This window comes from Elephas maximus, chromosome 10 (genome assembly GCF_024166365.1).
Source record: "Elephas maximus indicus isolate mEleMax1 chromosome 10, mEleMax1 primary haplotype, whole genome shotgun sequence".
Classification (NCBI taxonomy): Eukaryota; Metazoa; Chordata; class Mammalia; order Proboscidea; family Elephantidae; genus Elephas; species Elephas maximus.
Window position 1 is genome coordinate 70,606,591 of NC_064828.1, and position 25,765 is coordinate 70,632,355.

Consider the following 25,765-nt stretch of genomic DNA (forward strand, 5'->3'; position numbering starts at 1 on the left):
ACTGCACCACCAGGGCTCCCAGAGTCTCTAAAATCCATCCACATATTTCCATATCCACTGCAACCACTGTAGTCCAAATCATCTTCCATTACGGTTGGCCCACATGACTGCAGTAGCTTCTCAACTAGTCTCCTTTATTCTGTTTTTTCTCTTAGTTATTATTCATACAGCAGCAAGAGATATCATCTAAAAATCTAAATCAGATCATATAATTTTCCAGCTTAAAAACTGTTGATGACCTCACAGTAAAAAGCCAATAATAAATGTGGAAGGAATAATGAAATTAGAAAATCACCACTTGGCACCATCATAATAATTGACGTAAATGAGAATTATCACTAGATACTCTAATCAGTGGGTGAAAGTTTTAGGAGTAGCAGGATATTCACATAGTCTGAAGGTATTTCCTCACAAGATATTAATTACAGAAGGAAAAATAGTAACTTTGTAGTGGCAAAACCTTAACCTAATGATCAAAGTTAACATCACTAGTCATGGAACAAATTGACATCATGTGCCTCCTAATGTGCTCTGAGATAAGGTGACTTCTGTAGTGCCGCTGCCAAAAATGCATCACCTTAATCTAATCATGAGAAAGCATCGGACAAACCCAAATTGAGGAATACTCTACAAAATAGATGGTTTGTATTTAAAAAAAATATCAGTGCCTCGCAACCTAAGGAAATACTAAGGAACTCTTTTCCAAAAGATTAAAGGAGACTAGTTTTTTTTTTAGAGACATGACAGGTGAATGCCATGTGTGCTATCTTGGATTTGCTTCTGCAAATACGCACTTAAGTATTCAAGGGTAAAAAAAAATTGCTGACGGCTTCCTACTAAGAGTAAGATTAAAATCCAAGCTACTACATGATCTGGTCCCATGTCCATCACGTCCTGCCTGTCTTCCTACTTAATCACTATGCCAAGGCACACTGACCGGACTTTTAGAAAAAGCAAGTTCTCTACTTTCTGTTCCATACCACTCTTGGTGTTTTCTCACCCCCGGTTTCAGTTTAATTATCACCTATTCAAAGTCATTCCTTGAGCACCAGACATGTCTATCCAAGCACTTAGGATTTATCTATCACAAGGTGCAATTATTTCGCCTATTTCCACTTTATTGCCTAGTTCCTCCCTTGACTGTAAGCTCCATGAGGGATATGGGTACATCATGTTCATTCTTTTATCACCAGAGTACTCGGAACATACTAGCGCTCAATAAATCTCTTGAATTAGTCTTATCCTGAATTCTATTAAAGAGAGTTATAGTCATGGAGAGGACATTAATGCTTCTGTAAAATTCCAACCTGAGCTCAGTGATACAAATTAACGTACAATTTGAGTCGGAATCGACTCGACGGCAGTGGGTTTTCAGCGGGTTTCCTTTCAAAGGCCTGAAGACAGGGTGCGTGAAGGGGTACGGTCAACCGACTGGATCAGAACCAGGACTCCAAGAATGGGTTGTTACCTCCCCTCTATCACTCTTCGTGCTTCCCTGTTTTCTTTTTTAAGAATATATGAACATCTTTCTTTTTTGCTTTAAGAAAGAATACGGTAGAGAGAAGAGAGAGATAATATAAAAGATAATTCTTGGAGAAAGGAATGGAGCACCTTTTTAAGCAACTTAATGACTACAAGTGACCGAAAGACTCAAGAGCCAAACTAAGAAATCAGGAACTCTTAACCTCGTCCAACCTCATCTCCATTGCTTCTGTACATTCGCGGCACTTGCCTGCCTACCTCCCTCCTTTCCCATAATCCTCTACCTTCCACGGGCTAAAGAAGGGGGAGAACCAGCTTCAGAGAGAAAGTGATTGGTTGAAAGTGCAGCCAATGAGAGAGCCTGTTACTAGCTTGTGCAGTGCTGCAGCGTGGGGGAAGCGCTTTAGGCCTTGAAGCCTTACGCGTCCCGCTAGTTTCAGCAGGATGAGCTCTATCGGCACCGGGGTGAGTTTGTTATCTCTCAGTGTAATAGGCTAACCAAAGGATTAGTGTTGACGGGAACTCGGATGGGCGGCTGTGACCGACTCGGGGCCCTGTCTGTGCGTTGAGACTGCCGTCGGCTGAGTGGGCCGCTTCCGCTGCCGGGGACCGGCGGTCTTTCGTCCACTCGTTTCTAGGTCTACATCTGAGGTGGCGGAGATTCCTGAAGCATTTTAGCTCTGGCGTAGTGGGCTTGGCAGCTCAGCAGTGAGACTGGGGGCAGGTTGGGATTGCTGAGTCACTTTCTTTAGCCTCTTAGGAAAACCGAAAGTGAAAACTTGTGGGGCCTGAAATAGTGTGTGGATGACAGTTGAACTCTTGATAACCACTGAGGCTTTGGGATTCCAAGATCTGAGACGCATGCGTTTTCTATATATTTTTCTGTATACTGCCTAGGGTACGCTGACTCATGGGTCCTTCTCTTTCTTTGGAGTATACTGATCGACCGCTCAGTATGAGAGTCACTGGAAACCCTATCGAGGCAGAACTAATGAAAAAAATTGTTAGAAAAGCTGAATCTGATGAGTCCTTTGAGTTTTTCCTCTGTCCTGCTTTTCCTGCACAAATTACAGCACTTTTAGGCATTGATGTAAACATTTAAATGATTAGCTAGGGACTTAAACTCTTCCAGCTTTTAATAAAATGAACACACTATTGGGGATTTTGGATTTGGACTTTATTGTTAACTTGTTTGTCTTGCTACTTTGTTAAATTTACTGCGTATATGCAGTCCTTTGCTTACTACTTGAATACTTCTTATAGAAAATAAAGTTTTTGTTTCAAAAAGCTTTGTTTGCACTAGAAGCACTGAATAATTGGTTTCTCAGTTCATCTATTCCTGCATGTTCACAAGATTCTGATACTCAGCATTAAGCCCAAATACTGATGTTCTGAGTTTAATAATAGACAACCCATGTTTGAATTAGTTTAATCCACTTGGTTATGAGATTCTGAAGTTAGTCCTACGATTTTTGGATTTGTAGATGGTCAATAAATGCGTATTGTAGCAAATTGACTTTGTAACTACTTTAACATTGGATTAATAGTGCTTCATTCTACAAACCCTTTAAAACCTTTCAAAATACTTGATAATATAACTGTACAGGGTATTTTAGTATTAACAATGGTAGAGTTAATGATCTCCGTTTAACAAATTAGGGAACTGAGACTCAGAAAGCACCACTGTTTAAGACTTATCTCCTGTCTTCACTTCTCCCAAGAACTCCAGATATGTGCACCTGCCTGTCTATAGGCATTTCACACTCTACATGTCCAAAATGGCTTTTGGTTTTCTCCTTGCTTGGCCATTTTGCATCTCCTTCAGTCATCGGCTCATTAAATGTTTCAATTCTAGTTGCTTAAATAAAAAAAAAATAAGATTCATCTTTTAATTCCTTTTTTACTTCGGAGCCAGTCCGTTAGCAAGTTTTTTCTTTTTTTTTTTTCCTACCCTCAAAACTTAGCACCTCCCATCTCCTCTCTAGTCAGAGCCACCACCACTACTTCTGCACTGCCTCCTCTCTGCTTTCACTCTCCTTCCCTTTACAATTCATTTTCCACACAAAGAGTAATATTTTTAAAAGCATACCACCTCCCTGCTTAAAGGACTCCAGTGGCTTCCCATTGGGCTTATAATAAAATATAAACTTTCTATTCCAGTTTAGAAGATCCAACATGATTTGTCCCTTACCTACCTCTCTGACATAGTCTACTATTCTCACTACAGCTTACTGTGTTCAGGACACAGTGACCTTTTGTTTCTTGACTGTGCTAGGCTATCTCTACCTTAAGGTCTTTGTATTGGATGTCAGGAAGACTCTTCCTCCATACTTTGAACGGCTGGTTCCTTGTCATTTAAGTCTGATTCAGCCTAAATGTAACTGTCCCAGCAAGGCCTTCTCTAATCACGCAGTCTGTGTTAGTCCCACAGTCTATCACATCATCCTATTTTATTTTCATCGTAGTAGTTTTTCTCACTTAACTGCTGTGCTCCATCACCTAGATTCATGCCTGGTCTGGTCTGAAAATGAAGGACTTCATGAATGAGTAATCATCTTTGTATTTCCTTATAGTAACTAACATATAATAAAAGCCAAACCCATTGCCATCAAGTTGATTCTGACTCATTAGGGACCCTAAAGGATGGAGTAGAACTGCCCCATAGAGTTTCCAAGGAGTGCCTGGTAGATTCCAACTGCCAGCCTTTTGGTTAGCAGCCTTAGCTCTTAACCACTACAGCACCAGGGTATTCATATAGGGTCACTATGAGTGGAATCGATTCCATGGCAACATATGATAGATGCTCATTAAATGATGAATGTTAAATGATTTGTCCACATCATATTGTTAGTGGCATAGCTGTGAATCTTTTATTTTTTTTTAATACGAGCTTTGTTTTCTGTGGGGAAAAAGTTCTGAGCGTTCACTTAAGACATAACTAGCAGAAATAAAAAAACTGACATTTGCTTAGCTGTTGCTGCTTTGACGTGCTTCCCCTTCCTCTTCAAAACAGAGTCTTTGTTAAGATATAACACACATTCCTGATCATAAGCCATTTAGAGGGGGGAAAAGTGTAGTTATTATTGTCACAAGATAAACCCTTTTAAAGCCTATTGTTGCTTTTCCCCCTAGTATGACCTATCAGCCTCTACATTCTCACCCGATGGAAGAGTTTTTCAAGTTGAATATGCTATGAAGGCTGTGGAAAACAGTAGGTAAGAAACATTGTTTTACTTGAAATAAGTATGTTTTGATCTGGTATGATTAAATGTCTCCTTTTATTTTCTATATTTTTGGTAATTAGGCTTTGTTATGCTACTTTGGCATAAACTAGTATATGCTCTAAAATAATCTTAATTTTATTAGTCATTTAAGATCTCTTTCTAGGCCAGACCTTTTCCACGAGTCCCAGTCCTATATTTCCAGTTGATTGCAGAATTGTCCACTTAGATATTCTCTTGTGTCTCAAATACATGTCCTATTTGAGACATTCATTGTGCTTGCAAGTCCATTTTTCTCTTTTAAATTCTTGATTTATGTCATTGTTTTCCATGGCCATTAGGTTTGTGACCTTGTAATCTTGTCATTTATTTCCCCAACATCTTGTTATTTTAAATGTCCAATACAGTTAGTCACATGTTTGTCTCAGCAGGATTTTTTTTTTCTTTTTTTATTGTGCTTTAAGTGAAAGTTTACAAATCAAGTCAGTCTCTCACACATAAATTTATGTACACCTTGCTATATACTCCTAGTTTCTTTCCCCCTAATGAGACAGCACACTCCTTCTCTCCACCCTGTTTTCGAGTCCATTCAGCCAGCTTCTGTCCCCCTCTGCCTTCTCATCACCCCTCTAGACAGGAGCTACCCACATAGTCTCATGTGTCTACTTGATCCAAGAAGCTCATTCCTCACCAGTATGATTTTCTGTCCTATAGTCCAGTCCAATCCCTGTCTGAAGAGTTGGCTTTGGGAATGGTTTGTCTTGGGCTCAGAGAAAGTCCAGGGACCATGACTTCTGGGGTCCTTCTAGTCTCAGTCAGACCATTAAGTCTGATCTTTTTATGAGAATTTGAGGTCTGCATCCCACTGCTGTCCTGCTTCCTCAGGGGTTCTCTGTTGTGTTTCCTGTCAGGGCAGTCATCGATTGTAGCTGGGGACCATCTAGGTCTTCTGGTCTCTGGCTGATGTAGTCTCTGGTTTATGTGGCTTAGCAGGGATTTTTTGATTGTTCTTCATTGCTTCTTCCACTCTCTAAAAGGCGTAGGATAACTAAGATATTTACATGTTGAGCTCCCTTTCTTTACTCTGTTTCTTATTCATTAGAATAATGCACTAAAATGATTTCTTGGCACCCCATAACATCTTTGTGAAATTATTAACTTTGTTGATAAATTTTATCAGTCTTTTATTGAAGAAATTTTATACTTACATGATCATTGTTTTTTTCAATCTAAATCAGGTTTGGGAGGAATGAAGACTTCTTTAGACAATTTCTTTCAGCTATTACTTAACATCTCATTTAAATCTCTTAAAAAATTTTTTCAGGCTTACTAAAAAAAACAGAGTTGTGATGTTGGGCTCAGTTTTTCCATTACAATTAAGACCTTTGGAATAAAGGTGGAGTAGGGAAATGTTTCCAGAATTTTGGAAGAGTCCATATATAAAACATTGAGTTTTTTCACTTCCTGTTAGGGTCTTCAATATTCTATTACTTATTTTTGCATGTGCTGGCACATAAACCAAAGACCTTTTGCCATCAAGTCGATTTCTGACTCACAGCGACACTATAGGACAGTAGAAGTGCCCCACAGAGCTTCCAGGGAGCGGCTGATGGATTCGAACTGCTGACCTTTTGATTAGCAGCTGGCACATGGCACGTTGTTAATTGTTAGTGAATGAATAAATGTTCATTTAGTGTGCCCTTGTCTGGGTGGTAGAAAGAAGGTATATGGATTTTTAATGCCTTATGAAATATTTTAAAATTTTTGAGCAAAAATATATTTTAAGTTTTCTTTTGGAATTTGTCGATGGCAGCGGGTTTTTTTTTGTTTTGGGTTTTTAGAATTTGTAATGAAGCTAGTTTATTTTCTTTTTAAATGTTGTGAGAGATTTTGGTACTTAACACACTATGAATATCTGGTACTGTAATGGAAGTTAGGAGCACTGGTGGTACAATGGTTAAGCGCTCTGCTGTTACCCCTAAAGGTTGGCGATTCAAACCCACCCAGGGGCACCTTAGGAGAGGAGACCGGACAGTCTGCTTCTGTAAAGATTACATCCTAGAAAACCCAATGGGGGCAGTTCTGCTGTGTCACGTGGGGTCCCTGTGAATCAAAAATCAACCTGATGACACCTAACAACAATGATGTAATGGAAATAAAGCTGTTAAGAATTTTAGGTTTATGTATTTGTCATTATATACAAAAGCTTGATAGAATTCAGAAGAGAGTCACAATTTTAAAAATTGAAACATTTGTTCCTGCTGATAAAGGAAGATGGGCTTTTAGAACAAAGAGGTGAGGAAAGACTTGGGGGAGTTAAGAGTTTTTCTCTTCCTCCTTTCCATCTCTTTGGTATAGGAAACTGGTAAGAGAAGTCTTGACTCAGAAAAGCTGAAGATGTATTTTGAGACCATCTGTAACCCAGAAAATCGAGGCTAGAGTATAAGGAACTGTGTGTCTTAGGAATTTGTGTTCTATAAAGTGTATCTAAATATGGTTAAAACAGTCACATTTAAGCAAGCTTGAAGAAATATAATTTAAAAAATGAGTGTATTTTTTTTCTGCATAAAGAATACTAGGAATGTTCCTCTTTTAAAGGGATCTATTTAACCTGGTATGATAGCATACTGGATGGAGATCAGAAGATGGAACTTTTCCCCTTAGCTACTGCTTACAAGTAACACGATACAGAGTTACTCTGTTAAGTCCTCTGAATCTTAGTTTTTTTATCTGTAAGGTTGGGATGTTGACATCTACCCTACCTACCTCACCAGGGTTGCCAAAAGAATAAAATATATGTGAAAACATTTGGAATTTTTTTAAGTACTGTGTGGGCACAGAACGTGAAAAACAGAAAAATCAAATTATAAAGTCATTTTCTTGAGCGTGGCATATAAACTAATAGGAAACATTTAACTAAATAAAATCGCTTAAGATTGTATTCTTATGTCAGAAGGAGATAAATTCTTTTAAAGAAAAAATTTAATCTTGAGAATTTAAGAGTTAAGTATTTTTGAGCACCTACTGTATTGAGCAGAATCTCTGGGTAGTGCAAACGGTTAGTGCGCTTTGCTGCTAACCTAAGGGTTGGAAGTTTGAACCATCTAGAGGAACCTCTGAAGAAAGGCCTAGAGAGATCACAACCATTGAAAACCCTGTGGAACGCATTTGGGAGTCAAACTGATTTTATGTCCCTAGAGAAAAGGCTGTCGTGCTTGGTTAAAGTAGAGGGTCAGTGAAAAAGAGGAAGACCCTCAATGAGATGGATTGACGCAGTGGCTCCAGCAGTGGGCTCAAACATAGCAAGGATTGTAAGGACAGTGCAGGACCAGGCAGTGTTTTGTTCTGTTCTACATAGGGTCGCTATGAGTTAGAACTGACTAGACAGCACCTAACAACAACAACAACAACGTGGGAAGTATAGAAAGTACCAAAACAAATAGTTAATGACATGCAAGTGAATACTTAAAAGTGCTGTTGTTAAAAATGTGTAGTATGGTTATAACTATTTTGTAAAAGTATGTGCCTAAAAAGTAATACGATAAAAAAGGGAAAGATTATAATCTTCCCCTTTAGTCTCATTGAGGAGTCAGACATGAAAGGAAGCTAGTGCACTATAATTAAAAGGACTAGATTGTTTAGAACAAAAATGTACCCAAAATTCTGGTCTCAGGACCCCTTTACTCTTTAAAATAATTAAGGACCTCAAAGAGCTTTTGTTTATATAGGTTATATGTTCTGTCGATACTTACCATATTAAAGTGAAAAATATTTACTCATTTAAAATAACAATAATATACTCAATTCCATGTTAAGATAAATAACATTTTAAATAAAAAACAAGTTTTCCAGTGTAAAAACAGCATGGGGGTGGTGGCTACAGCTCTTTTCACAAGGGGGAAGGAGAATCAAGATCAACAGCCTGAGGCTGATTCCTATTAGGCCGAGGTCAGACATGCCTCCTCTCGCCACCATCTTTACCAAATCTGACACCAGCCACCACCCACATAGCAGTCTGTACTTCTCTGCTGGGTTCAGTAATTCACTGCAGTGGCCACACAGAATTCATCGTGATCGTGCGGCTTATTGTTGGGGGGTGGGGGGGGAACCAAACCCACTGCCATCAAGTTGATTCTGACTCAAAGCAACCCTATAGGACAGAGTAGAACTGCCCTATAGAGTTTCCAAGGAGCGTCTGGTGGATTCGAACTGCTGACCTTTGGTTAGCAGCTGTAGCACTTAACCACTACACCACCAGGGTTTCCTTATTAGGGAAGCAACAGTTAAAATTCAGGTCCAGGAACAATCAGGATACAGTTTTTCCATCAGGACAGCCTCTTCCCATCCGTGCTCGCAGGCTTGCCTCTCCCTAGACCCTCGGCCCCTGCCCTGAGGCACGCAGCTTTCTTGTTTTGTGGGCCGGGAAGCCCACCACATTGTCTCCTGCTGCCGGGTCTCTCCTGCCACCACTTCTCGCTGTCTGTTTCCTAGTTCCAGGAGCTTCTCAGTGCAGGGATCCTGGGTCCAAAGGATCTCTGCTCCTGGTCATTCTTACTTGGTGTGGTAGGATCTTCTCTCTGCTCTGGAATTGGATCTCTTTTAAGGCAAAACTGACTGATCCCCTTGGTGGGCCACAATTACATTATTTGCACGGTCCCACCCAGTCCTTTGGGTGGGAGTTACAAGACCATGGCAAGAAAGGCCACATGAAAGTGATCCATTGCAGTGCATCCAGAATATAAAAAAAAATTGAGTGTCATTGTTTTACATTTTTGCAAATCGCTTAATGCTCAGCTTAATAGAAAAGACTTGGATTCTCATACCTGCTTCTGTAATCAATCCGTTATTTTTGTTGAAGCAGATGAAGCAAATCAGGCTTCACACAGGTATGTAATTGAAAAAATATTTTAATAGCCTTTTCAGGATGTTGTTCTTTGATAATGCACCAGAACTGAACAATTGGTAGTTTCTTAAAGGTTAGTTGCAATCTTGAATCTGAAAATATATGAGTGAATTTTTATACTCTGTTTTACTGAAATCTCTTCAGCTGTGTATTGTTCCTTGAATGGCTCTTTAACCCATGCATGATGTTGTAACATCATGAATTGGTCAGTTGGAAAATACTGGTTTACTGAATTACATAGTTTTTCCAAATGTTGACACGTTACTTAAACTGTCAAAAAAAAATCACATTTGTTAATATCACCACTGATCTCATCAGAAAAGTCTGTAAATACTAGGAAGCAGACATATTCATAGTGATGGATATAAGCTATATAACATTCTGATTTCTGCTTGAAAACTAATTTTTATGATTGGGCAAATAATACTATCAGTTTTTCTTGACTCATTTTGATCATTTTAGAAAAAGCATCTGCCTTGTAAACCAAAAAAACCTGTTGTCAGGACTTAATAAAATTAATTACTGCTTCATCAAGGACATTCTTATCTTAATTAAAAGTGTCTTTTTTTTTTTAATGGCAAGAGCATAGCAGTGAACAATACAGTAACTAGTAGTTTACTAGTACACTGTTGCCACTGTCTTGATTTGTGTTAAAGTGCCAGCACTTTTACCCACCAGTGCTTTTGCACTAATAGTGCAATGTCCACACAGTGGAAAAGGCAAATAATGTCCTTGTATCATTATGAAAATGACTTTGACCTCACTGACCCCCTGATGAAAGGGTCTCAGGAATTTCATGGAGTTCATAGACCACATATTGAAAACTTTTAGTTTAAATTAAAGTATGTTTTCAAAGATTCTGAAAAGGAAGATGATAAGTTGGAATAAATCAGAAGGGCTTCATGAAGGCTGTAGAGCTTAAGGTCAAGTTTATTTGCAAGTTTGTAGAAATTTATTTAAATATGCAGCAGTGAGGCCAAAATGTATTCCAGAACCCAGGATAACCTCGCTAAAGACATAGAGGTAAAAATGAACATAGGGACATCAGTGAGGTTAAATTCAGTAAAGTTCATGATTTATAATAGGAAGTTGAAAAAGCCAGATGGGCCTTGCCAGATTCTTAGGATCTTTCAGAGCTGGGCAAAGGAGTGTAAACTTGAAAGAGAAGCTGTTGAAGACATCTAAAGTGCAGGGAAAGCGTATCTGTTAAATTCTTTGCAAAACTTGTGTCTGTGCATGTTTGTTTTTTAAGGGAGTAAAGCCATAGTTTTATTGGATTTTCAGAGAGGCTTGTGACTGTGACACAATTCCCTCAAATTAAATACCACTTTTTAGAGTATGGTAATGACAAAATAACCAAGGTTAGGAATTAGGCAGATCAGGTTAAAGAAGATGGAGTGGAGAAAGGGAAAAGATGTAATTAATTTTGCCCTGAAATGAAAAGGATCCAATGGTGGTTTAATTTTTTAGAGAGAAAGAAGTAGTAGTAAGAGAAATTTTGAGTAAAAAAAAAAAATTTGACAAGTAGAAGCTCAACATGGGAGATGAAGGAGATGTAATGAAAATCACAAGATTAGAACTTATTGATGTTATCAAAAATAGAAAAGTAGATATAATTGTACCCAAACATCTACAAAACCAAGTATCACCTGTTATGTATGCTCCATTTGTGGTTTCTGGTGAGAATTCCCTTTAAGAAAAACCATTAGAAGAATAAAGTGATTAATGTATTTTCATGTTGAAAGGGTGACATAATTTCTCCATTTTTACTTAAGAGGTTAAGATTTGTTTTAAACAATTGTAGCAAAGCATATTTTATTCTTTTTATACTTATTGCAAACAATACATGTTCACTGCAGAAAAACTCAAACAGATGAGTAAAAAGAAGGAAAATAATTAAATATATTCTTCCATCCATATTAAAAAATTTAGTCACTGTTAACTTTTTAGTTCATAGCCAGCCTGTCTTTCTGTGCATATGATGTACCAATTTTAATGGATATGAATTTAGTCAACATTTACTTAAAACATGTCTATCATATGCCAAACACTTTGCTATACTGGACATATTTTGTTACCATCTTTTTTTCAGTTACTATACTATCTTTTTATGTCAATTGATACGCTACTCGTTTTTGTCATAGTGTTCGTGTATTTAATTTGTCACACTTCAGGTTGTTTTCCCTTTTTGATTTTCAAATGTGTTTGTTTCAAAGTACTTGCAATGCTTTTGAAAAACTGAATGTTACCTATTTTTGGTGTTTCTTTAAAACTTAACATTATGAAATTTCTTTTAGCGTTAAAGCGATTTTCTTCTATTTCAGTACAGCCATTGGAATCAGGTGTAAAGATGGCGTTGTCTTTGGAGTAGAAAAATTAGTCCTTTCTAAACTTTATGAAGAAGGTTCCAACAAACGACTTTTTAATGTTGATCGGCATGTTGGAATGGTAAGGTCACATCTAAAACAGTTCCTTTTTGTCATCTTGTCCAATTTTATGTTGATTGGCATATTGGAATGGTAAGGTCACATGTACAAAAGGCTCCTTTTTTGCCTTCTTTCCATTATCTTTTGAAATAAGTAACTGGAATATTAAAATACGATTAAAAGAATCCATTTATTTCTTTACCATTGAGGAAGAAGCCTCTGATCAGTGAGCAGCCACAAAAGTAATCAGAGAGATTACTGGTTTTGAATAGTTCATTTTCCTAAAGAAAGGTGGAGTCCTGGTGGTGCAGTGGATAAGAGTTCAGCTGCTGACCAAAAGGTCAGCGACTCGAATCCACCAGCCATTCCTTGGAAACCCTATGGGTCAGCTCTGCTGTCCTGTAGGGTCTCTGTGAATGAGAACTGACTTGACAGCACCTGACAACAACGAAGAACGGTAGCATTCTCATAACTTGGTTGGTGATTAGAAATGAAAACCAAAGTTGCTTGAAGAAACAGAGATGTGGGAATGAGAAGTATATGTAGAAAAGAGATCTTGGCAGCGTAGATCACCAGTGAAGGTGTATGTTTAAGAAGCAAAGACTTTAGCTTTTCTGTATCCTTGTGGAGATGGCTGTCGTACCGAAGATGTTATCAGATAGTGAACACCTTTATAGGAAGGTGAAGCACCAGGAAAGGATGTTAATGAAAAACCAAAAAAAAAAAAAACTGTTGCCATCAAGTGAATTCTGACTCACAGAGACCCTGTAGGACAGAATAGAACTGCCCTATAGGGTTTCCAAGGAACAGCTGGTGAATTCGAACTGTTGACCTTTTGGTTAGCAGCAGAGTTCTTAACCACTGTGGCACCAGGGCTCCATGTTTAATGAAAGGGAAGTGAACACATCCTTTTAAATAGCTTTAATAGCATCACTGTATTTAGGTTATTTCATGTAGCTGGTATCAAAGCAGTGCCTGCTTTGCCCAGATGCAAGCCAAGCCACTTAATACATAAATACACTACTGGTGAATACTGATGTATTCCTATATAGTAGGAACCACCAGCAAAGTGGGGAAAAAATAAGAAATGGTTCTGAACATTCTAACTGAAAAGTAAGAGTTTTTTGGTTTCAATAGATGTAAATAACAGAGTAATGTTATTTTCTTAATTAAAAAGGAAACAGAACACCTGTTATTAGGTACTGTGTTGGATTCTTTGCATAAGTTATCTCTTAACTTGACAGCCCAGTGAGGGTAATGTTAATCCCATTTTTTTTCCAGATAAGAAAACAGACAGCTAGGAGAGGAAAAAAGCTGGAATTCAAATTTGAATCTACATGCATGATTTCAAAGCCCATGCTGCAGATTAATATCCTGCTTTGGTGTTTCTAAATGAGATAGTGTTTTATGCACACACATGAAGGGCTAGTAAAATATAACCAGTAAACTGTGAAGCTACAGATAAATTCTTTTTTCCTTCTTCAAAGATTGTTTTTTTCTGAACATATTCTCTCCTGAACTAATTTATTATTGCCAATAAAACCGATATATTTTGATGAAATATGCAGATTGCACCTAGGTAGTAGGAGGGAACTAGTGAATCATGCATTCTTTCATTTACTAGAAAAACTTTAGGTATATTAAAAAAAAAATCATATATGCTAAAACCATAGGTATTTTAGTGATAAGCTTTATTGTCATAAAATTTTCAAATTTGTACGATTTGTTAGTTAAAGCCAGGAAGCGGATGCTATTCCTTATGCCTAGAAATTGGCAAAACACTAGACATTGAAAAGGATTGGAGAATTACCAGACTTCACAGTAAGCATTGTCCAAAGCAATAGTACATTCTTTAAATAGTGAAACTTACTAGCTTGGTAACCTTGGGGAAACTATTCTAAACACAGTTTTCTTCACTTGCGAAACAAAGGTGGTAATAGTACCTCCGTATTTGTCATGAGGTTAAAAATAATTGTGTAAAAAACACCTTGCATGTAATGAGTGTGCAATGTGTTGGGAATTACTGTTATTACTAGGTAGCAGTACGAAAAAAAAGGCTACCTAGTAATGATAAATTTTGCAAATCTCCTAAGCTAGAGTTTCCAAAGTTTCTTGGTTCATGGTACCATTAGTATCTCAGTAATATTTTGTGGTTTCACTAGGCTAAAATACCTAAAAGTAGTTAGGTCCATACAAAGGAACCCTGGTGGTACAGTGGTTAAAGCTCTTGGCTGCTAACTGAAAGGTCAGCAGTTTGAACCCACCAGCTGCTGTGTCGTAGAAAGATGTGGCAGTCTGCTTCTGTAAAGACTACAGCCTTGGAAACCCTATGAGGCAGTTCTCCTCTGTCCCCTAGGGTCACTTGAGTTGCAGTTGACTTGATGGCAATCGATTTGGTTTTCGTTCTGGTTTTTTAAGGTCCATTAAAAAAACAAAAAAAAAAACAACCAAACCCATTGCTGTCAAGTTGATTCACAGTGACCCTGTAAGACAGGGTAAGACTGTCCCATAGTGTTTCCAAGGAGCAGCTGGTGGATTGAAACTGCTGACCTTTTGGTTAGCAGCCAGACTCTTAACCCTGTGCCACCTAGCCTCTGTTGAGGTCCATACAACTTACTATATTATGTCCTAAAAACTTATAGTAGCTGTTTGAAAACAAAAAAAGCACATACATTGAAGGAAAAAAAAAATTTTTAACAGTCACAAATAATGATGTGTACTACATAATTTCTCAAACTTTAAAATCAGATTAGATGGTACCAGCCTCATTTCCTGTTCCACATTAATTTTTGCACAGTACTTTTTATCACAGCAACCACTAACAGCCCAGCTTTTCACAGATATGATGGCAGCAAAAGGAATGTAGAACAATTGAATGTTAGAACTGTGAACTACTTTGACACGTATTTCCCTCAAATGTCCCACACCTCCGAGTTCACTACAGTGTCCTAGGGCATGTTGGCACATGCCGCCAATCTTGGAAGATTTGTGGTTTGTCATTGTAGTTTACTACCCAGTAGGCTGAAAATGAAGATTTGAGTTTGTTTCTTTTAGACCAAAACTTTCAGTAATTTTTTGAACACAGAACTGCTTTAAATAAAAAATCAATCCTGACCAAGACCAGTGGTTTTATTCTTTATAATGAGGTAGTAAATGGGGAGGAGGATTTGCGATAGAAATATTCCTTCTCTTTGTGATTACTGGACAAAATAACGAAGTTACTCTTGGTATATTTCCAAATTGTAATCTCATACTCAAGCATCAAAATGCCAGAATGCACTATAAATCCAAAGAAATTTTCTTAAAATAGGGGCTCTTGGTAAAAAATATTAAGTAAGCCTACAACAATTGCATACTTTTGTTGATTTGTGATTTAAAAAAAAATAGGAATGTATTTATTAAATTGTGACTTCTTTTCTTTCAGGCAGTAGCAGGCTTATTGGCAGATGCTCGTTCTTTAGCAGACATAGCAAGAGAAGAAGCTTCCAACTTTAGATCAAACTTTGGCTATAACATTCCACTAAAAGTAAGTTGATAATATGTTGAGCTGCTTTTTGAACAGTAATAGAAGTTTATTAATAAGCTCTTATGTTTCTCTCCCCACCCCCCATAGCATCTTGCAGACAGAGTGGCCATGTATGTACATGCATATACACTCTACAGTGCTGTTAGACCTTTTGGCTGCAGGTATGAAATTCTCTTGGATATTCAGTCAGATCTATAAGTATTTTCACCAATTTTTAGTCTTTTATACCCTTAAAAACATGTACTATTACTAAGAAGTATTAGGGCAGTGATTAAATAAAAGTGTAGATAAAAATAAAAACTATTTGAATAGTGTAAAGTAGTGTACAGATGTAAAGTGATAATTCATAGAAATGACTTTAATAAATTTTCTGGTGTAAATTTGTCTCAGAAAACTACAAGCTAATTTTAAATATTTTCTATATTGTCATTATTAGGTAGCCAGTTATAGTTTGGTTTTCTCACTGATTTCCATCTCATATACTTTAAACACTTAAGTAAAATCCTCTTAAATGGAATTTCTAGTAGTTGGTAAGGAATCCATATACATTACATTTCACAGTCCCCGCTGGGCACTGTTTCTGTTTTTGTTAAGGTGAAGCGCTGGTATTTTTATTTATTTTGGTAGGCTAAATACTGCTTTTCAGAGGAGACTTGTCATGACTCTAGATTGTCCTAAAATAGACATGTTTAATTTATAACTTTTGTAAAATAAAACAGGCTAGTCATGTTTGAGCAAAACATTTACTAACATCTTTATGCTTGCCACTGTTAAAGTAAGTTAGCCGTAGTCCTACCTCTGGATTGTTTTATAATGTTTAAATTACTAAGGAGGACAGATGTTAGAAAAAAAGCTGAGTTATATCCTATCGGTAGTAGGTTAAACTTGTTGTTACTTGTTGCATTAGTTATTCTTAAGTTTCTTTAAATTACATTTTAAGACACTTTGCTTTAAGGCTAAATAGAATACTTTCATTTTTAACTTTTCAACTGAATTCCAAATTTATCAGTTAATTCTTTTGTGGCATTTTTGAGGGTTTTAAGAATAGTGGAGGGGGTGATAACTTTTTCAGTGAACATTTATTGAGCATATACAAGACAGTCACAGATTCACAGAGATGAATAAATCATGACTGATAAAACTTCAAAGGTGAAATAATAAAGGTATATATTGTATATAGTGGGGGCATCAATTAGGGAATGGCCTCTGAGAAGAAATGATAAGGCAAAGTGAGATGTAGGGGGAGCAGTAAGGGTATTTCAAGCAAAAGGACTAGGATGAAACTCCATGGGCAGTTTCAGGAAATGCTGAGGTAGTTGAGTATACTTGGTATGTAGAGTATAAGGCATGGAGATAATATTGACGATGTCAGACAGGGCCAGAGTATACGTAAGTCTGCTAAGGAGTTTCAGCGCAACCTAAAGTATCACTGAAAGATTTTAAGCATAATAATGACAATCAGATATACATTCTGAAAAATAAGTGTCATACCAGTGTGGAGGATGGAAAGATGTTAGGGCTGGGAATTGGACAGTTGGCTGTTAGGTATTCCAAATGTAAAATAATATGTAAGATCAGGCTGACTTCTTATCTACTTCTAAAGAAAAAAACAAACAAAAAAAACCCCACAGTTCAGAAAATCTGATTCAATAGGATCATTTGATAGCCTAATTTTAATTTGTGAGCATGGACCAACCAGTTTGTATTTTGCAGAAAAATGTCTGGAGGAAAATCGGGGAGTAGCCAGAAAAGAATTAAGGATGGAAAGTTTGTGAATTCAGTATACTCAGCCAGGAATTTTGTCCATATGGCTTTTTCAAAGATGTTTATACATTTACCTTTTAGACCCTCCATTATTTTCATTCTGCGTTATCATTTACTCCTTTCTCAATACCGCTAACATACCAGGAAGCCAAGTTTCATCAGAAGGCTTAATACTAAACAAACAGAAAAAGCCACATGAATATTGAAGAGATAATCTCAAATATGCACTAGCTTTTAATAATTAAAACCCGGTGTTTATCAAAGGACTTGTGTGTATCAGTAATTTATCTTAGAAACCAGTTACATTTTCATCATTGTATTTTCCCTCCTACTTCATGGTATTAAGAGCCATGGTTTAAAGTCTTCACTTTACCCCCTCCTCCCACCCCCCGCCGATGTTGAGATTTCAAGTGGTGTTTAATGATCATTTTCTTTTTCATTTACTTTTTTGCAGTTTCATGTTAGGGTCTTACAGTGTGAATGATGGTGCCCAACTCTACATGATTGACCCATCAGGCGTTTCATATGTGAGTAATTTTGAATCATCTTAAATTCTAATGCTAGTTTAGTGGTATCATTCTCATTAATACTTAAATCTCATATTTGCCTTATTTGAAATTTCCTTAAAAATCATTTAAGGAATGTTTTATCATTAATAACAACAACTTATGGCTATAAGGCAGAGGAAAGGTTTGTGGCTCTCAATGTTATTTATAAAAATGATAACGAATATACATTTTTGAATGTGGTATTTCTTCCATTACTATATTAGTAGTGTTTTAAAATGGAAGATAGTATTTTTCCTTTTAAAAAAGGTATTTTAAATGGAATTTTGGGTACTTTTTCTAATTTATTGCCTTTTCTTAACAATCTTGTTATTCTGACCATTTATATGGTATTTACTAATTTAAACAAATGAACTTTTAAGTACTGAATCTTCGAAATGTATGTATGTAATAATAAAAAAAAAAAACACCTTTACAACATACCACAAAAACTGAGGACTTAGAGCATTGGACTCAATTCAAAGTAATTTTTATCTCCACGGGGGAGGGAGAGAGGAAAGCCTCATCTTTCATTGTCATATTGCTAAAGTTTTTTTCATTTCTATCCCCCCCCCGAAAAAGTCTGTATTTCTTGAAGTGTATATGATATAATTTTTCTCTGCATATGCCTCTTTTAAAGAAGTCAGATTCTTCAAGAACTAAGTTTGATATTTTAATTACTTTACACTCCAGAGATCATCGGAATGTACTTGACTGTTTCTTCATACTTGATTTCAAGTCATTTAACATCCTCTTTACCCTTTAAATAGAAATACTTGTAGTCACTAATGATACTAATTTAATGATATATATATATTTTTTAAATAGGGTTATTGGGGCTGTGCTATTGGTAAAGCCAGGCAAGCTGCAAAGACAGAAATTGAAAAACTTCAGGTAATGCATGTTTAATACTTATAATTTTGGTGTAATATTATCCTCCCACACAGTGAAGTCCTACCACCACGAACTAAACCTTCTAGTCTAAGGACAAAATGTGATTGAATGTTTAGAGAGAGCTTTTTGAAGGTTCGAAATGTTTGAGTAGGAAAGTTGGTGACACATTACCTGGAGAATTGTTATGGATGCCTTTGTGGTTTTTGATAACTATTATGACCCTCATCCAGAAAAATACAATCAGAATTTTTCATAAAATTTCACAAAACTCCTGAAGTGCGTTCATGGACCCCTATGAAGCCCAGGCTTGGTGCTTTAGAATTTTGAGTTAATGTTACGGAATCAGTTGTAATGAAAAGTTACATAGTGCTTTTTCCCGTGTCTTGTCTTTCTTGTCTGAACCTAGCTTTCACATTGTCTGACTATTCTCCAATGCTTGCTGCTTGGTTTTCCTTTTAGGCATGAATTGATCAACTTAACAATGCTCTTTTCCATCATACTTTCCTTTTTTTGTTACTCATTTCTCCCTAGTATTATGTGCAAATTTTGAAAATTAGAATATTTGGATCCATATTCCTTTTGTCTTTCAGTCGTTAAATCCTAGCGGGGGATGGGAAAGATAAGTGCTGGCTAAAATCAAGAAAAATTACTTTGCTTAAGGAACATTTTATGACAAAACCATGCTCTAAATCAGGGGTCGGCAAACTACAGTCCATTGTAAAACTAAGTTTTGTTGGAACACAGTCACATTTAGTTTTTCACACTACAACGGTAGAGTTGAATAGTTGCAATAGAGGTCTTATGGGTCGTAAAGTCTAATAATGTATTTACTATCTGGCCATTTACAGAGTAAAAGTTTGCCTATCTGTACTCTGCCTTTTCTTCTGAGGTTCTGTATACCGGTAATATTCACCTATGAAATAAAAACTTAATGAAAATATGTAAAAATGCCAACTAAAATATCAGAAAAGATAGAATATTACAACAAACCTCTCCATCTAAGTTATTTTTTCATATTTTATCCATTTGTGTTTTTTCCCCGAGTTGCAGACTTCATGATATTGTATCCCTAAGTGCTTCAGTATTCATATGCCATTATCACACCTGAGATATCCAATAGTCAACCCATAACCAGACTGCCTCAATAATCTTGTCTTTTCTAACAATCACACAGTCAGCGTTCCCACATACTGAGTATGTTTTTAAAGATCTTTTTAAAGTTAGAATCCTTCTCTTCACATGATGTTAATTTTTTGAACTCTCTGGCAGTTGCTTTTGTTCCATATACTGGATTTCACGATTTCCTAAAAAGACTGGTATTCTTAAATTTAAACTTCAGTGTTAAGGTTTTATTTTGTTCTTGTTCTTCTTCATGTGGTTGTGCAGGCACAGCTTGAGTATCAGGATTTCTAAATTTCAAAAATATCAAAAATAAAATGTTAACCTAGTTCAGAAATAAGAGTAGTTGAAACACCTAACAAGTCTGGACTGCTAAATGAATGTTCTGTATCTTGCACCATTTCCCCACCCACAAACACAAAGTGTATCCAGAATATGAATGCCAGTTTGCTCAAACATTGCTCTGATCTTATGTCTGTTCAGAAACCTACATGACTGATATAAAAATCCTGCATTGGTTACTTCTAGTACCTACACAGTATACACACTCCTCAGAGCTGGACACTTAAGGCCTGTTTTTCTAGTCTGATTTCCAAATGTCCACTACAGGAAAGCCAAATTGCTTGTAATAAGAACAAGCTTTTCTGTAAACAATTTGTAAATTCACATTTTGCCTGTGAATAGATTCATTGAGGGCTCTAGATTTTTATAATTTTCAAGACTTATCACATAACTAGTGGTATCTAGGGGTTGTCCAGAATACTATTTTGGCACAATAATTTTCAAACACTGAACTATGAATTAGAAACCTTTAGTTCTGGCCTCTTACCAACCTTAGAATACTTTTCCCTGGCTTTATAGCTGAGAAACTATTTCAGGAACATTAGGTTATTCATAGAAATTGTGAAAATAGTTACACGAGTGGAAAGTGTTCTTCTGATTTTTAAACTTAATGAATATACATTTTATTTTCTGTAGATGAAAGAAATGACCTGCCGTGATGTTGTTAAAGAAGTTGCAAAAATGTAAGTTCAACTTTTCCTTGCCATTGACAAAAATATTTCACTTGACCTTACTTTATACATTAATTTTGAGAGGCTGTTTTGTTTGAAAAGAATATATGTATAATTTTTACAAGCTACGTTTAACATGAAACAATATAAAGGAGATAGAGCAAGATACAGATGTTACAGCAAATATTTTCTTTTTGCATATGTTTCCTTTACACATTATGAATCTTATTAAGGAAGAAAATATCCACATTTTAAATTAAACATAGATTTTCAAGTGATAATGAATGGGATGGAGGGAAAAAACAGCTTTTGACAGTATATAAACTTCTTTTGTAGGTGACAGAATTTAAGGGCAGGAGGAAATACTGGACCTCTGGGGACTTTAGTCTTAATAACAATGTTAAATTGCCTCCAAGAAAGCTTACAAACTAAAATTATCTTTATTTTAGGTTCACAGCTAATTATTTCTCTGCATGATATATGAAGTCACTTGTAAAACTGGCTCATTTATATAAACTGCTGTTTCTTTGGGCAAGATATGTTTCACTTTTTCAGGTTTATTATAAAAGTTCTTGTAACAAAATGAGAACAGCATTTCAAAACATTTAAAAACAGCCTATTAAAGTCTGAAATGGTTTATATTAGTTACATCCAGTATGTTCTAACAATTTTTTTGAATACTCTGCAATTCAAAGTTAATAAACCTGTGTGGTAATGCTTCAAAAACTCATAACTCTTCTAGGTCAAAGAATGGTGGTGTTTGGTATTAAAAAAAAAAATCCAATAAAATGGTTTTGCAGCCAACTTTTCTGATTTAAGATCAAGGATATAAATAATGCTCCAGCAAATTCACAGCACCTCCAGCTATTCCACATTAGAATACATGAACAAGGTCTGGCCAGTCAGCCCCTGTGCAGATAATGTCTCGGGTTTTATATTAAATTATAAACATGCAAGGAAGGGAAGTCCTAGAGGGCTCTGTGGTATAATAAAAACATACTATTTAAACTGTACCTGTTAATACCTTCTAAACTGATTTTAACAAATAAAGGATGTTCTATTTTGATAATCCCGAGAGCCTATTAAAATCTTCATTGTTGTATAATTTTGTCCTAATTGTCTATGTACTATTCCCACTCCTTCATGATGAGATTCTCTCCTTGCAATTGTGGAAATAAGCAGAAACCTCTCCATGATTGGCAAAGTGTTTTGATAATAAAGTGAATGATGGGAACTAACAGTAGGACCTCATAAAAAGAAAGTTAATCTTCACTGAATTGTACAGTTGTTGAGTGTGGTATACTCAATTTCCTTCACTAAACCAATCCTTTTAAGTGCTTCTGGAAATCATCCTTTAACACCTTTTATATTTAGACACTTCTCTAGTCTCATGTAGTAAAGTCATCATTCATTTAATATAATGGAACACTGTATTAGCTCTAGAAAATATGATTTGTCATTAAGTAAGGGGTTAGGACGACCCTCCTAAGTAAGGTATGTAAGAGTGGAAAATATAAAAGAAAGCTTTATCCTGATATTTAATATTTTTTTATATGTTTTCTGATAATTTAAAAGCCAGGTTAAGTAGAATGTAGTCCTTAGAAAATGGACAAGGAATTTAAGAAGATTCCTGCCAAGAAGCTGCAGATTGAAGATACCACTAATTATCGCAAGCACATAAATAAATTGGTTAAAAATACAGGCAGTCCTGGGTTGTGAAAGTCTGAACAACCCATAGTTACGAACCAACTTCCTTAAAGCCTATCATATTTAAATTCGAGGTACATACAATGGTTCCTAATAATGAATGGGTGCTACTTTGTGATGAGCATCAAAACTTTATTATTACTGTTAAATTACGTTAAAGATTTTTAGTGTCTTCAGAAGTGTTTCTTTAATGTTTTTTATGTATAGAAAGGTACACTATACACTAAGGTAGATATTTGACTAATCTTAGATATGAACGTTACCTGTAGTGACTTATGTTCAAATTTGACTTAAAGACTGACTTATGAACGGAACTCATTTGTAATCTGGGGACTGCCTGTAATCGTATTCTGGGAAGACACAGCTAATGATGGCATTTTCCCGTAAGAATCTATGTTCTTTATGAGGTATTTTTCTTTAGTTAGGATTTTTTAAAACAAAGTATCAAAATAAAGCAAACTTGGGATGTATAATCATTTGTAAGGAGAGCAAGTGTTTTATTTCTGTCACTGTAATCTGTTTTCTAATGTTCATAACTGTATAGACTGTAATGTGTCTTATATACTTTAGTAATAAATACTTATTTTAGGGATGGTTGCTCTGATTTGTACTGACAGTAGGTGCATGAATTAAAATGCTTGGAGATGGCCAAATGAATGTTATTTTCTTTTTGTATTTTAGAATTTACATAGTACATGATGAAGTTAAGGATAAAGCTTTTGAACTAGAGCTCAGCTGGGTTGGTGAATGTAAGTTATATTTGCATGTTTAATTTGCTGAAGGAGTCGTCCGAACCACAGCTACTTTACCACTGGGTACCCTTTCTAATGTGAAAAAAAAAATTAAACTTACAAGGTAGTCAGGAAAAATTCTGCTTAATACTTCTTGACTAACATTGTGAACCGTTTATTTCCTTATAATTGTTCCCCCCCCCCCGCCAAACATCCATTTCATGCTTTTAAAAGATACTACCGAGAAATTAAATTTTTTTCAAGGCTAGGATGTTTTAAAAATTAATTTGGTGCGCATTAATGAATACTAAATATTTACAATCAGCTGAATTCCGATCTAATATACTCTTCATCTCCATAAGAGTAAACTTGGGTAGACGTAAGCTCTGATGTGGAAGAAATACAAAGTTGAATTCAAAGCATCTGGTATTGCTTGCAGTACTTTCATAATATTAGTGAATTGTACGTGTGGATTGGATAGACTGCATGGTGTTGCAAATCACAATATACTTATTTTAAATTCCTTTAATGTGGCTTAATTTTACAGTAACTAAAGGAAGACATGAAATTGTACCAAAAGATATAAGAGAAGAAGCAGAGAAATACGCTAAGGTAAGCTACAGCATAAAAACTTCTCCAGCTGAAGGTATGCAAATAAGAGTTGAATAATAAAGGAACTGGGTTGATTAAAACTTTCAAGGGTAGGGCTGCATTAAGGACAGGAATTTTCTAGGTTATCCCCAATAGGGATAAAGTTGCCCTGGTTCCAGATCTTATTTTTTGGGTGAAAATTGCCTGGGTTCTTCGGGACATGAATGCTGTACGTCTGGGTTCTAGCAACAATGTAGCTTTTGATTGTTAGAGCAAGATATATTTATCCTTTGCTTTTACTTGGAAACCCTGGTGGCATAGTGGTCAAGTGCTACGGCTGCTAGCCAAAGGGTTGGCAGTTTGAATATGCCAGGCGTTCCTTGGAAACTATGGGGCAGTTCTACTCTGTCCTATAGGGTCACTATGAGTCGGAATCGACTTGACGGCACTGGGTTTGGGTTTTGCTTGACTTGGGTGTCTCGTTCTAAAACAGTGTTCCATTTTTCAGTTATAAATAAGTGAATTTTTAATGACGGGCTGAATTAAATTTAGGTTGTTAAACTTTAACTTGCCTATAGGTATGGGAGATGACGATACTAAAATTGCTTTTAAACTATTTTTCTTCTAACAGGAATCTTTGAAGGAAGAAGATGAATCAGATGATGATAATATGTAACATTTACTTCAGCATCTATTTTAAATTTCTATTACAGTCCCATGTAAACTATTTAGCCCTGTGGATTATTACATACCCACTGATCAATTTTCATTAAATTTTTGTCTTGTAACAACTGAAGCTTGGTTAATATCTCCCTGACAAAATTGGTGGGGGCTGAGGATGTATTACTCAACAGTAAAGTGTAGATTTATGCCTACTTTAAAATTCCTTAAAAAAAAAAAAGATACTAGAAAATGAAGAGGCTTTGAAATCATGAATCCCAATCTCTACTCCATCACTTACCTAGTGATTGTTACTAAGAAACCCATTGTTAAATTTTAGGTGTGATGCAAAAGAAGTATGTCTCAAATTGGGACAGTTTTTAAAAAGTTTCATCAATATGTGAGTCAAGAATGTTTATTTTTCCTTTATTGTAGTTAGGGGGTGTGCATTTAACAATCAATAAAATCCCTATTCTGTCACTCTTAAAATTTCTTGATCTGTGAAGTTCAAATAAAAATACCCACCAGAGAGCATTTATGCCAAAAATAAATTAGAATGTATGTGAATGTGCTCTGTAAACGTAATTGTTAGTAAGTGGTATAGGAAGTACTGGGGCTTGGAAGGACAACTGTCAGAACCTCAATAGCAGCACTCTCAGCAGGGAGAAATACTTGTGAGTTTTGCCAGGTATCCTAGATATAAAAAACCAAACCCACTGCTGTTGTAGTCAATTCTGACTCACAGCAACCCTACAGGACAGAGTGGAAATGCCCCATGGAGTCTCAAAGGCTGTAAATCTTTATGGAAGCAGACTGCCACATTTTTCTCCTGCAGAGCAGCTGGTGGGTTTGAACTGCTGACCTTCCAGTTTGCAGCTGATGAGTGTTTAACCACTTTATCAGGCTCATGCCAGTGCTGCACCATTCAACTGCTATGCTTTCCTGGGAGGACAATTTAGTCGTTTAGTTGCAGGGTATTGGTGGACTTTGAGCATTTGTGTACTTTAGACAGCAAATCATTATACTTAAATAGCTAACTACTACACAAACAACTCAAAAGCAGTATTTTATTATGGCTTTTTTTTATGTGAAATTATCTGCTACATTTTACAACTCATATTTTACTCAGATAATAAGCCAATCTGTGGCTTTTCTTAAACTTTTCCAAACTATGAATGGCACA

At 36.1% G+C, this 25,765-nt stretch overlaps 1 protein-coding gene across 1 annotated transcript; it reads left to right on the forward strand.

The window, feature by feature from the left end:
• Nucleotides 1-1,840: 1,840 nt before the first annotated feature.
• On the forward strand, nucleotides 1,841-24,718 carry PSMA3 (proteasome 20S subunit alpha 3). Its single transcript, XM_049898074.1, has 11 exons — nucleotides 1,841-1,947; nucleotides 4,615-4,697; nucleotides 11,931-12,054; nucleotides 15,457-15,558; nucleotides 15,646-15,719; nucleotides 17,777-17,849; nucleotides 18,696-18,761; nucleotides 20,859-20,905; nucleotides 23,282-23,349; nucleotides 23,879-23,943; nucleotides 24,554-24,718. The coding sequence occupies exons 1-11, from the start codon at nucleotides 1,927-1,929 to the stop codon at nucleotides 24,596-24,598; spliced, it is 768 nt and encodes a 255-aa protein (XP_049754031.1). The 5' UTR covers nucleotides 1,841-1,926; the 3' UTR covers nucleotides 24,599-24,718.
• Nucleotides 24,719-25,765: the final 1,047 nt, after the last annotated feature.